Source organism: Thermobia domestica, chromosome 7, assembly GCF_964235325.1.
Source record: "Thermobia domestica chromosome 7, izTheDome1.hap1.1, whole genome shotgun sequence".
In the NCBI taxonomy this organism is placed as follows: Eukaryota; Metazoa; Arthropoda; class Insecta; order Zygentoma; family Lepismatidae; genus Thermobia; species Thermobia domestica.
In genome coordinates this window covers 40,776,898-40,790,962 of record NC_137460.1, presented here as the reverse complement: position 1 = coordinate 40,790,962, position 14,065 = coordinate 40,776,898, and the positions used below count along the sequence as shown (strand labels likewise).

The window sequence follows — 14,065 nt, the reverse complement described above, 5'->3', positions numbered from 1 at the left end:
GACGATTTACTCTGTGTCAACAATTGTTACCGAACCCTCGTGACAAGTTTTGGTGTTGGATCGCCATAGGTGACGAAAAATCTATACTGCTGGTGATTATCAGTAGTTACAACTAGGACAGGAGCCACTGCCGAAGACGAAGTCGTGAAACAGCAAACAAGGGCATGTTGTGCATAAGGTGGAATTTCGATTGTCCCGTGTTTTGGAAATGAATTCCAAACGCTCATGTTATGGACAAGATCATCCAGCAACTCGAGGAATTTCAGGAATTTGAATTGGCAGTGCAGACCAAACCTGGCCTCTCAGATTATAATTTGTTCGATGGTTTGGAACAGCTGACGATGTGGAAAATGGGATGCGTGAGTTCTTGGCTTTCAAATGTATCGCCATAGGATTGTAGTTATTTTTAAACGCTGGCAGAGATTGTGCAACAAAATGTACTTCACTGCAAAATAAAGGCATGCTTTCTACGTACTACCTATGTTTAAAAAACTCAATTTGGTATTTCCTTGTTCTTTACTTTCTGCACAAATGTATCCAGTGGCTTGCCTTATTTTAGATTAAATACTAACAGATGGCAAATTCTTCGCAGCATCGGTTGGAGTGTACGGTATTAATATTTTTACGAAAGGCAATTAAACTACTCAATTATGTACATTTTCGATTTTTGTTCTGTATATGTAGGTAGGACATCTGAATTTCCAGAGGTTACTTTATAGTCGAAAATAGTAGTTTTCAGTTTGAATCAAGCTAGTACTTTTACTTAAACGAATTTCTTCACACTAAACATCTATCCATTTTTTTAAAACTATTGTTACAAGTACATGATAAAACCATATATTAGTGTAAAATAGTGTATATTCAGTTTGTATAAGTACGGCTACCATTCTAAAAAAAATTCCAATAAATTATTACATGACAAAAAAAAAAAGTTACATAACTTATTAAAAGAAACTTACCTATTTGTTTAATTTTATGCTGCAACGGTATTGAATGTAGAAAAATTTCATCTTTACACGATCTAATTTGTGTTCCTACAAATTCCGTTGATCCGAGTATTCTCTGAGTTTCCTCGGCCAAATTGACACCACCCATTGCAGCAACATCGTTGATGTCATCATCTCCCCTGAAAAATAACCGAACATTTTAATGATGTTTAGTCTTTAAAGGCTATTATATAAAAGCAAATACGAGCATTATTGCTCGTACAGAATTATTACATACTGAGACTGAAGAGGGTTAAAAAATGTTATTTAATGTCATCATAGATGCTCTGGAGTTGTAGCTATTTTAATGTACACTCATGTCCAAAATTACTGTCGCATGTCTATAAATATGTTTTGTAAGAATATAATCTGATAACGAATTCGCCCAGTATTTCTTATAATGTTAGTATGTGTACAATCGCCAAAGACATGTATATGACAAATTTCATGTCAAAAGAGCAGTAGATAAGAACAATAAAACGAAAATAAAATTTTCTTGTCCATTTAGCAACAATTTGTTTTACTCATTCTAATTTTCGTACTTATAGTTCTTTTCCTATGAAATTTATCACAAATATACATTTTTCGATTATACACCTAGTATCAGTACTAAAAGTACCCTGCAAAATCATTATCAAATTATATTCTTACAAGAAGACAGTTATAGATATGCGACAATCATTTTGGACATGAGTGTACACATTGAATTTGACGCTCTGAGCTCTTGCTTCTCCACCTTCTATTTTTTATGCTCTTTGACTGCTATGAGTCATTCTACTTCTACTACGAAATGAATCTGACACCAATACGAGGTCTCTACTAAACTACACGTTCACGTGTAAAACGCACATATATAAAACGTATTCGATTTAAATGAAACGTGGCATGTGCCAACTTTGAGGGTCTCTAAATAGGATATTGCTACCAAAAGCATACGATGGTTTTGACAAACACGTGTTAATTCCCAACACAAAAATTCTAAATATATTAAGTACCATACAGAAATCCGTTCGCTAAATTGGGAAAGATTCAAAACTTACCCTCTCACTTGTTGGGCTGTAATTCTATCAATTTCTCCATATCTTGGCTCCTTTAATTTCTTAACTGTCTGATGGCTTGCCTCTAGTGGTTCGAGGAAGCGCCAAAACACAGAAAAACTTAGGTCGTCTAGCAGCTTGATTATTCTAGTTCCAAGGTTTGTGGTTGCAACCAACGACCAAATGTTAACTTGTTACATAAATTTGAAAGGAAATTTGTCTGTTTACCGCCGAACCAAGATGATTTGTGAAGCAATTCCTGATAGACGATGAAACCTAGATCCATTACTATAAAACTAATCCTAGCATAATTCTACTTTATCAACTTTCACCGGATAACATGCTGCCCTACTGAGGATGTGAGATGATCTGAAGGTAAATTGCTGTGAAATACTCTCCAAATGGGTGACTATCCTAAACAACAATGTCCCCATTTTCGTGTCTATTGCTACTACTAATGAATGCGTGTTCGAATTGCTGGAACATCCGCAGTATTAAACTGATCTTAGACCATCATGTTCCTCACCAATCTCACAAACGCATTACTGGAAAATGTTTCTCTTGTGATTATGTCGCCATGAATGTTATAGATAAATATGTTGACAACTTTGAGAATGCTTAGAGATGGAAATCACAACAATGCAAAGCGCCATCAAAAGCACACGCAGACAACGAAGGGAATTATGATGAAAAATTACCAGACATTTGTACCGTGTCATGCGAAAACGAACTAAGCGCCACTTTCATACTTTTAAGAAAATTACGTATAAAGGTTGAGGTCCAACATTAATGTAGCCGTAATCAAAAGTGAAATTATGTTTTATATATATATAGAAAGGTGTTGGTTTTCCTCTCTTTTCGATTGTGCAAAACGTTCTAATGCGTATCAGGAACCAATCGTCGCATTTACGTGGATTTTCAAAGTTTGGCGCTTAGTTCATTTTTGCATAACACGGTACATTTGGTCTCTGGGGTTCTTCCTTCTGGGTGAGATTCTAGGTTATGGTGGGACCCATGTACTTACTGCATTACTTTAAACTTATAATAATTTTACATTAGTAATTACTAAACGTCAGATAAGTACTCACGTGTACGCCGTGGATGAGGAGGATGAGGATGTATAGGAGGATTTCTTTTCCTTTTCTTTGGCAGTGGGTTTGGGAACAACCGCTGGAGTGGTTGGTCTCACAGTTAATGCTGGTGGCGCCGTCGCCGTAACCGCTGCTGGTGTGGATGTGATTGTAGTAGTTGTACTGGTAACCTGAGGCTGCAATGTTGTCACCACTTTCCCCGCTGGCAACTGCGGTCGTACTACGGTTCCAGGCTACAACGTAAGATAAACAGCATAAAACACCCATGCTTCTCATGAATCGTTTTCGAAAGTAAATAATTATTTACGAATGGTATACAACAATGTCTTTTAAAATGTATTTAAAATGTGGTTCTGACCTTATTATTATTATTATTCATATGCGCTCTACTATGCTTCCTTTTCAATCAAGGAATTATTTGCATACTCAAAAAGAAACATCTTTCTCTCTGATAAAATTCTTATCAAATAGAGCTGTGAACATACTTTTCACTATAAAAATTATGTTTAAAAAAATAAATCTGAATTCTAACTGGCTTAATTTCTCAAATATACGCACTAGCAGCATACGTACTGGAACTCATATTCAATTTTATATAATATCAAACATCTTACTTAAAGGAGCAGTTCGACTTAGAAATGCATTTTTTAAAAATTACTTCCATTTGTAGAGTTGAAAATTCTAAAAGGAACGGTGTTTGTTTGATCGCGATACGTTCAGTCGTTAGTGAGTAACAGAGGAAGGAAGATTTTGTGATGACGTCATACGCGGGGTCAAGGAGTGAGAGCAGGCTTCCATACACAGTGCCAAGCATTTTGTTTGTGAGAGGTGAGGTGGCACGTTCTAAGTACGGTTTCCTTTTCCAGAACTGATTGCAAAGACTTAGAAATATCTGCATGTAGAAAATGATATCTGATGGTAGGCTTCACAAAAGTTTTTGTAATATTATAAAACGTAGCCTACAAAGCATAAGTTCAGCGTTTCAAAAAGGAACCAACATTTCGAAACCAATACCATGTAAATAGATGGCGGACGAGATTGCTACAACATCTAAGTACCTTTTCTTTAATCATTCTTCCGATTTCCAAACATAAGTATGTTCATTTTCACGTTTTGTTGTAATTTTCAACACTGTCACTAACGGAGCACGACATATGTGGCAAAAGTAAAATAACATCTGTAAAGTTTGCCAGAATACGAAAAACACTTTACCGGTTAACTTTCTATTATTCGCATCGCTCTTCGCGGAACAACTCTCATCACCCGTTTCACCATCATTGACACTTGATACAGAAAAATTAAACGATGAATCAATGTCTTGGGGAGCAGTCATCGTCACTGATTCCTTCTACAAGCCGGTGTATTTCACTCCCCAATTCACATTGTATAGCTTATTTCTAAAGCAGTATCATCAGAATCATGAGTGACATCGTCGCTATTATACTCTAATGCCTCGTCTTGACTACAACTGTCAATTGCGTCTTTACGATATTTTTACGTTGGTAATTGGACATAGATCGGCGCTTGTTCAATGGCTCGGATTCTAAACCTTTCAATAATATACTTGGAACAACATTCTTTCTCAGTTTGCGTGTAAATAATTCTCCTGGCATTAGCCAGAGGTGGATCTAGACAGTAAAAAAAACTCGGGGGAGGGGCAGTCAGAACCCAGATTAAGATAGGTATATCATGTTTACTAAAAAACTTTCAAAAATATCTAAATAATAGCTTAAATCAATTTCGTCACTCAAAAAACTGGGGGGCCTAGACCCCCGGCCCCAGCCTAGATCCGCCACTGGCATCAGCTTTTTTTTCTTCTTCTTTGTTTTCTTTCTTCTCCAGTAAACCTGACTTCTCGAAGGCAGGCTCTTCAAGATGTTTGGAACACGAGTGTTTTTATTTGGTACTTTTTTCTTCCATTGATTTTCTTGAGCCATAATTTATATCGATCTAGTGGTTTCTCACGACTTGGAAACAAACAAACAAAAAAGATACTTTATGTCCTCAGCTTTGATCGCACGAGAAATACAACCGAAAACACAGCAGGCGTTAGGCATTTCTTCTTTACTTCACAGACACAGCACGTGCTGTACTAACACGTGTTTTCTACTTCACACTAGTGTTTCTTCCAGAAAAAAATGTCGGGGGGAGGGGGGCACACTTAGTATTCGGAGAGGCACATTATGTTCACACAGTGCTATTATATTTATTATGTTATAGACGTATTATTTTGGTCTCCTCCTGGAGGCACTCTCAGAGCTCCGGGAGCCAGTGCCCCCTAAAAACATGTCTGGAAGAAACTCTGCTTCACACAACACTACGTACTTACTGCTCTCTCTCTCTCTCTCTACTCTTTTTTATACTAATGCTCTAGGAAAAACAACTAACAAAAACGTCCCTCAAGAATTCAAGACAAAGCAAGACTGCTAACAAACCCGAAACATATTCTCTTAAATCCACTGCACTATTAAAGGTTTATCAGCTGCGTACAAAGTAGTGGTTGCTGACTCACGCTGAGTTCCTCGCGTACCCTACGTGTGACGTCAGCATTTACGATTCATCAAAAACAAATGCCTATTGAAGCTGAACGAGACGGCCTATCAAGATATAAAAAAATACGGATCTCTTATTTTTTTGTTACTCTTTCCATTGCACCAAACTTGTTTTTAACTCGACCTGCTCCTTTAATTCAAAAGACCAAAAGTACGTACCGCAACAAGCCTCTGTTGAATTGTATGTCCTGCCCTTGGAATAGCAGTAACAATCCCCTGAGTGGCGCTTGCTGGAGCCATAACACGTACTTGGGCAGTGACAGGTTGTGGCCGTATTTGTGTCTGTAATATATAAAGGAAAGAAAAATGAAATTTGGAAGAAGAAAAATAATCATATAGATGGAACATACTCTGCAACTTCTACATACTTACATAATCAATTGTTTCAATAAATACTTTTAAAATTGTTTTTAACCGGATCTTTAATATGTGTGTGAGGGATTAGTATGTATAGAATGTATCTAATAAGACAAGTCTGGACTGACATTTACAATAATTTAAGAAAACAATAGTACATTGACTAATGTTTTTATTTTATGTATAACACACTGTTTTATGTATACACACGCGGCACCCTCGCACTACCAACGGGAGGGGGTACTTTGTGCCCGCCAAAGTATGTTTTTCTACTCTTCTAATCGTTTCTTTAAAATTGTAAAAAAATAAATAAATAAAATTTTTAAAAAAGTCATTGCTCAACGTGTTTAACTAAAGCATATACCTTACAGCAGCGTTTCCCAACCTTTTTCAACTTGCGGCACACTACGGGTGTAACTTAAATTCTCGCGGCACACTCAGATATTATTATTATTATTATTATTATTTGCAAATATAAAATACCATGGTAATTTTTTTTTCTGTGATTACTGATCTTCTCATAGAGATGAAAGCTCGATCACTGATTATACCCTATGCTAATTCATTATGCTTATTTTTTATTCTAATTTTAAGATAGAAAACAATTGCAATGAAATATAGGACTCAGATTTTTAAAAATACGCTTTCCTTTTCGAAAACTGTATCCAACCTTTCACTAAGAACGAAGATTACTAAATAACGAACGAACAAACAAATGTCTTGTACTTTTAACTTTGTTGTTTTAACCAAAACCGGTGCATATTATTGCAATCACACAGCTTGCGACACAGCTGTTGAACAAAGTGTTGTTCTGTCATTCACGTGCGGATGAAAGTTGTACGAACGTTCACTTGACGCGTACCGTACAAATGCTACCATTTCGCGGTGTTAGTATGACTCAATTGAAGCGTAACATAGCAGCTAACCGTGGAAATGTGTACGAGCCGAAATACTGTCTGCCACACAGTAATAGATGTAGACTAATACATTACAATTACAATAATTTTTTCCATGGTAGAAATTCATAGTAATGTGAAATACAAAAATATACAATTTTTTTCCTATGTCTTGCAATTTGGTTGCTATAGAATTAATAATTTTGTTCCGATTTCCTCGCGGCACACCGGTTGGGAAACGCTGCCTTACAGTGATGCAAATTGAATGTTAGTGTGTCTCATAAATTTGCTATTTTACTCCTCCGTTGATAGGAGTTGAGTTGATTTTATCGTCCCTTTTAGCAGCGAGGCTATACGAGACGGGACCTACTGATTAACGTGGAATCCGAACCACATGAGCTCCTGCCGGGAACCCCCGTTGATAGGAAATGTGTCTGACATTTAGAAGTGTATCTTCTAGATAACAGCGTAATAAATAGCTATATCCCGCCTTTTCTGAATTTGGCTGTTAAGTCTAATCCCGTGTACTGTTCACTTTAGTCACTGTAGATTTTTTTTTTTTTTTTTTTTGTGAGAGTTTCACGTGTGTCTCATAAATCTGCTATTTTAAGGAGGTGGGCACAACGTTACCTCCCCTCCCGTTGGTAGGAGATGTGATTGACATTTAGAAGTGTCACTCCTAGATGGCAGTATAATAAATAACTGTTAGTCTTTTCCCGTGTACTGTAAATTTTTGTAAGAGTTTCTAATTAGTTTCTTTTGCGAGATATATTGAATCTCAACAGATGGGTACAAAATGATCTCCCCCCCCTGGTAGTGCGCGTCACAAAAATTACTAGGGGTGCGAGGATTAATAAAGTCACGTACCTTAGGATATTTGTGTTTTATTTAATCTTCGATCATTTCGATGTCATACTGATAAACTTCCCAGACATGCACCTTGAATTACTTGTTGAATTGCTGAAATTTTACATTCTTGATTTTGTGTTTTCGTTTTCCAACTGGAACATTATTTCTTAACACACCATAAATATAAACGAATCTTCAAATACTAGCGAAGTAGACTAAAAGCAATTTAAATGAATGTTAAAAACAATAATGTGTACAGTATAAAGAACTATACAGTTCTTTATATTGTACGTATTAGTGTTCAAAGAACGTTTATATTTGTGCAATATTAAGAAATAGTATTCCAGTTAGAAGAGGAAGACACTAAAAATGTAAGATTGCAGACACTCAACAAGGAATTCAAGATGCAATTTGGAAAAAGACTCAGTATGACATCGAAATGATGGACGATTAAATAAAACACAAAGACGCTAAGGTATGTGATTTTATTAGTTGAAGATTACATTGGGTTCAACAGTTTAGTTTTTTTTTTTTTTTTTCATTAAACTGTTATATCTTGACAGAAAGATCTATCCAATACAAATGTCGATTTATAATTAATTAAAAAAAAAAAATTTCTTGGGTCAGCATGAACATGTTCTTACCAATGTTGAGGCAAAAATAAATCACATCACCTCAGGATAACGTTCTTGTCAGTATCGAATCAGATTTATTTTATGATTATTCATTTATGAAATACGTTATTTTGTTTTCGACAAATTCATTTACCGGTTTGTAGTACAAGAACATTAGAATACCAAGACTACTTTTGAACGGATCATATCTACGGTACATTATGTATTAAGACACATTACTGACTTCTTACATCTGTTATCTAGTTTTACCATCAGATTCACATAGTTATTTGAATTATTAAACGGGTACTTTTCGAAACAAATAAACTTTCCTTACAAATTGTAATACAGGATTGAACAGTGGTAAATACAACATGTAATCTGCTATCTAAAATAAATAAATAAAATTGAATAAATGACTTATGGCATCCAGTTTACTCTCAAAATTCCTTAATTCAACATAGGAACATATACACACACCACTGAACGACAAGAATCTAAAACCTATTGGAGAACTTAAATTTCAGAACACTGGTTTATAGAAACCGAAACATACCTGGAGTTGTGGAACCATGGTTGCCGCTGACGCAGGCAGGGAAAATACCACAGTATGCGGCGGTGGCCTGATGCCATCGATCACCAGCTCTTTAGTTACAAGCGATTGTCTTAAAAGCGGCAAACTTTTCTGAAGAAGAAAATAAATAAAATAAAACACAATAAAAGCTATATATACATACAGTTATGTTAAAGTGACATCACTTTTACTGGAGATAAAAATATTTTACTTATATCCAGAGAGACATGAGAAACAGACTCTCCCACGGCAACTTCATCAGAATCATAAACATTAGAATACATTTTTCTTTCAAAACGAATTGGAATTTAATTTAGAGAAATTTATATATTCCATTTTAACAGTCAGAACTTACAAACCCCATGAATCCCTTTACACAGAGAGTGGATCGATTACTGGTGATCTTCAAGTAACACTTTAAGGTCACTTTTTGTTTTCTTTCTTCATCAGGCTAAGTAATGAGAACTGTTACCAGTTAACGAAGAGTAATATGAACTTAAATTTTTAAGTTCATAATTGGCAAGCAAAATGTTTCTTCCGTACCTTCTAAGTACACCATTAATTAGTAACCACTAAGTTGGAAAGTTTGGCGATGACATAGCTCTCTATGACTTCATGTGTCTTAAACCGATACGATGCTCCCCTTGTTATCGGACCCAAAACTGGGTTGAGAAAAATTCAGGAATTTCCAACGAATGTTGTAGCCACCACATTTAATTAACGCGAACCCAATCAAGCACGTACGAAACGTAATAATTTGGTTGACTTGTACCCAAGACCCTGCAGCTCTACATATTAGGAAATTATGTTTAGGTATCTAGACGACACGGCTCAAACATCTCTCCAACACATTTTTCGCTCACTTGAGTTGATACCATATCGAGTTCCAGCACTCTGCTGGGTTAAATGATGTCTTATCAAAACAGTAGGTGTTATCCTATGAACGTTTAAGTGTACAATATTTGCGATCCATCTTAAAACAAATTGTGAGGGTTTAAAGAAATACTGCACGAAGGTTAAGTACATAACAGAGAAATGTTGAACAATAGAAGTACGAGCTTAAAAAGATGTTCATAACATATAGTGGAAATGCCATAAGGAGAAAAACATTCGGAAGATTTTCATATTGATTATGTTATTTTGCTGTTCAAAGCATGGGAAACCATTAGATTTTTGTATAATGAATTCAAATAGAGAACTAATGTAGATAATAATTATGGAAGTCAAAGAGAAAATAGAGAGGTACTAACAAATTTAATCATAATATATTTAGGCTTTCCATACAGATTAAATCTGTTCGGCGAGGTTACATACATTTTTCTCTGAAGTTTCTGTTTATATCAAAAAGTCATTAATACTAACACGTATGTAGCTCTGTGTAGCGTAGTCACTACTGCCTTTGATGCGAGTAGTCCCGGGTTCGACTCTTGGTGGGGACACTCAGGTGAAGAGGTGTAACAGCTTTTTCAAGCCAGCCATCCTAAGAGAGATTTTTCCTGTTTTCCTCATTCACACCAGACATATACCGAGTTGGTACCTAACGTAATAGTAACAGGCAGTTATCTTTTGGACAGTGTGCTCATCTCTCACATATATGACGGGATTAAGATGCCGTGATGTCCAGATATATATATATATATATATATATATATATATACAGGGTGTTTCAAAACAACAGCGACAACGTTTGGGAGATGATTCCTGACACCAAGATAAGACAAAAAGTATAGACCAACCTGGGTGCACAAATGCTTCCTTTCAGAGTTATAGGCTGCCGGAAACATGAAATAAATAAATAAATAAATAAATAAACTTTAAAGGTCCATAGCTTCAAAACTATGGGATCTACCGTTGTCGGGTCAAGACTTCACTTAGGAACTACTATATGCCCTATCCAAATATCCATGTTTCAGAATCCTGTAGTACTTTCGCAACAGTTTTTACAGAGGCAGTTGGTGAGTACTTCAAATTATATGCCGGTAGTAAAACTCCCTCTACAAAAATTGTTGCCTGACTACCTTAGGATTCTGAAACATGAATATTAGGATAGGGCGTATAATAGTTCCTAAGTGGAGTCTTGACCCGACTACGATAGATCCCATAGTTTTGGAGTTATGGACCTTTAAAGTTTATTTTTTCATGTTTTCGGCAGCCTATAACTCCGAAAGGAAGCATTTGTGTGCACCCAGGTTGGTCTATTCTTTTTGACCTATCTTGGCGTCAGGAATCACTTTCCAAACGTTGTCGGTGTTGTTTTGAAACACCCTGTATATATATAATAAAAATACTAACATTTATTTACTAGAGAAAATTTCTTGTATTTGGTGCCTTCCATTTGAACTCAGGCAAAAAAAATATAAAATTGTACCATCACCATCTCAGATATTGTTGAAACTTTCTTTATAGCAACTAGACATGTTTTTAAGAGACCCATATTTTTTTGTTTTGTCGAAAAAAATTTTCCCGCCAAGTAATGGGCCATCAAAGACGAGGAATACAATTTATGAATTGTAGAAGACATGGAAAATGGTCAACTTCGGAGCCTCACCATTCGGCTATGGAGACAGGTAGAGTTATAATTCTTGTTGTGGTATGTACATAGGGATATAAATAAAGTATATTTTATTATAGTTTGGTTTGCGCATGCGTATCTTTTTGTACATAAATTAGCAAATGAACGTCAATTTATCTGAAAAGTCGAAGTTTGCGAATTTTTTTCGAGCACTTCCGGTTCGAATTTTAAAATTCTGTTTTCACGGTTGGTAAGACCTAGTTACCCACTTTCCGAAAAAAAAATATATCGCTTCTGTGTGCAACCGTTTTGTCGCAAAAAATTCGAGAAATTGTAAAATTTTCAAAAATCGCCATTTTTGGGCGCCATTTTTTCGAAAACACAATCTTTTAAAATTCTGAAATTTTGTCAGATGGTTCAACTTTACATGAATAATAAACACACCAAATACCATTCTCGATCAATGCTTCATGAATTAACTGCAGCCTTTTAAAGTTAGCGAAGTTTCGTTAATTTTGATGTCACAGTTAGCAACACTGGGAACAATAAAAGTGCAATGATTTGACGATGTTTGTAATTCAAATTCATTAAATGAAGAATAAAATGTTTTCTTGACTGTTTTTTTTTTTTTTTTTTTTTTTTTATCATTTTGATCAAAAAGGCTCTCTGAAATAGTAAAATGAGCCTCCCCCTACTCCTCCGTTTTCTTAAACCGAAATAATCTGAAGTGGAAATTACGATTACGAAACACACAAATTTTAAGTTCACTTACTTAAAATGGTCTTCGGAAACAAAATTTCACTGATCTTTTTTTTTTTACATGGACCAATCATTTGCTTGGTTGGTGTCTTTTTCGCTAATAGCATGTAACCGTGCAGGTGCTCCAATAGGTGTTGGTTCACTCACAACTCATCCAGGAGTGGATCCTGGGGGACGATCCCCCCCCCCAGAAGAAGAAACTTTCTTATTTTATATATAAATAAAACCCATCCCAGAGCTTGGAGCTCTTAAAAGTAGCTCTAAGTAGCAGTATTACAACCCCCCCCCCCCAGAAGTCCGTCCTGGATCCGTCCCTGCGTAGCACATTGTCGATAGTCACAAAACACTTATTTTCACTTCTCTTATGGTCTTCTGGAAACCTGTATCTTGCTGAAGGTCCATGTGGAAGCATAAACAGCACTTCAACCTCAAATAATTCATGATTTATTCATATTTCTGCTAGGCACCCCTGGTTACCATACACATATGTATGTAACAAAAGTTCCTTTTTGCAGATTTCTTAAATCTACACTTTGAATTGCAGAAGTTCGATTTTGGGGGAAGCATGAAATTAGTTCATGGTGACCCGTTACTGCCATAAAAACTTCGCAGTTTTCCGAAAGCCAAAGATGACTTCGTTGAATACCAGTTACCGGTCGCATACTTTTCCTTTTTTTCTTCCGGAAGTCGTCGAATTCAGTTCCAGGCAACAAAACGACAGTAATACCCGAAGTTTGTACTTGCACTATACTCACGAATTCTTCTGCGGTTTTAATGGGGGCGCGGTAGCTCAGTGGTAGAGCGTTCACCTCCGGTACTTGGGTTCCTGGTTCGATCCTAGCTCGCGCCGTGTGGGCTTTGTGGTGGACAAACACCGTGCTCGTGGGTTTTCTCGGGGTTATTCCGTTTCCTCCCACTTTCTGCATTCCACCATTTCATTCATTTCTCATAATCACAGTCTCCTTTAGTCTAACTTGCATAACCGTGGGACGTAAAACTTGAAGATTTCATTTCATTTTTTTCTTCTGCGGTTTTAATACTGTGTATCTGTTTTAGCCTTAGCCTAAGGCTATGGCGCGTTGCCACATTCTTTACCCCCCCCCCCCAATACCGTCGCAGAGACCCTTGCATGGCCGGTTTCACTGCAAAAACACTGCTTTATCGGACCTGTCTGCATCTCGAACATTGGAAAGCGATTTTTAAAGTGGGATGCAGCACCATCAGAAATCACTGACACGGTTTGGGAAATTGTAGACACCTATTTTCACGTATTCAAACCTTTTTCTATAAAATATATTTTCGTTTTTCTTCGAGTATTTTTATAATCTTGTCTATGACTATGAGTATGAGCCGAATCGTGTGTTTTATCGTCGTTTATTACAACAAAATTGTCAGTTGTTTCATATTCCGGTGATAACTCTGAATTTCACTTTGCAGAACAACAGTCCAGTTTTCAACAAAGTCCACATGAAGTAAAACAGAATTTCTATCTTGAAATTTTATACGGTGCTTTTCGGTAGCAATTAATTCTCTTTGGATTTTCTTGATGTAGTCATGAATTACAATTCTTACAGTTCAACCAGCAATGTACGATACGAAAACAGAAAGTGGCGCAGTTTTTTAACGAGATCATTATTCTCCCATATGGCATACGTAACACTTTCATTTTCATCAGGATCAATAATTAAAGACTCCACACTTATTCCTTCCACTCCAGGACATTCACCACATTCTTGAAGAAGACAGCTCTCATTTTCTACGGATCATACTACTAAAGGAAATAGGTCACTCATGACAGCTTCAATACAGGCTGCACCTTTGATTTGTAGCAACGCAGT

General features: G+C 36.2%; 1 protein-coding gene across 1 annotated transcript in view; it reads right to left on the bottom strand.

Moving 5' to 3' along the window:
- The window catches only part of LOC145690027 (transcription initiation factor TFIID subunit 4-like), a 59,945-nt gene that overhangs the window by 25,645 nt on the left and 20,235 nt on the right, over positions 1–14,065 (bottom strand). The window contains exons 5-8 of the mRNA XM_081764525.1: positions 8,939–9,067; positions 5,826–5,948; positions 3,112–3,347; positions 960–1,126 (exon numbers count right to left, since the gene is read on the bottom strand). Of these exons, the coding sequence (XP_081620651.1) occupies positions 960–1,126; positions 3,112–3,347; positions 5,826–5,948; positions 8,939–9,067 (655 nt within the window). The remainder of the gene's footprint in view (positions 1–959; positions 1,127–3,111; positions 3,348–5,825; positions 5,949–8,938; positions 9,068–14,065) is intronic.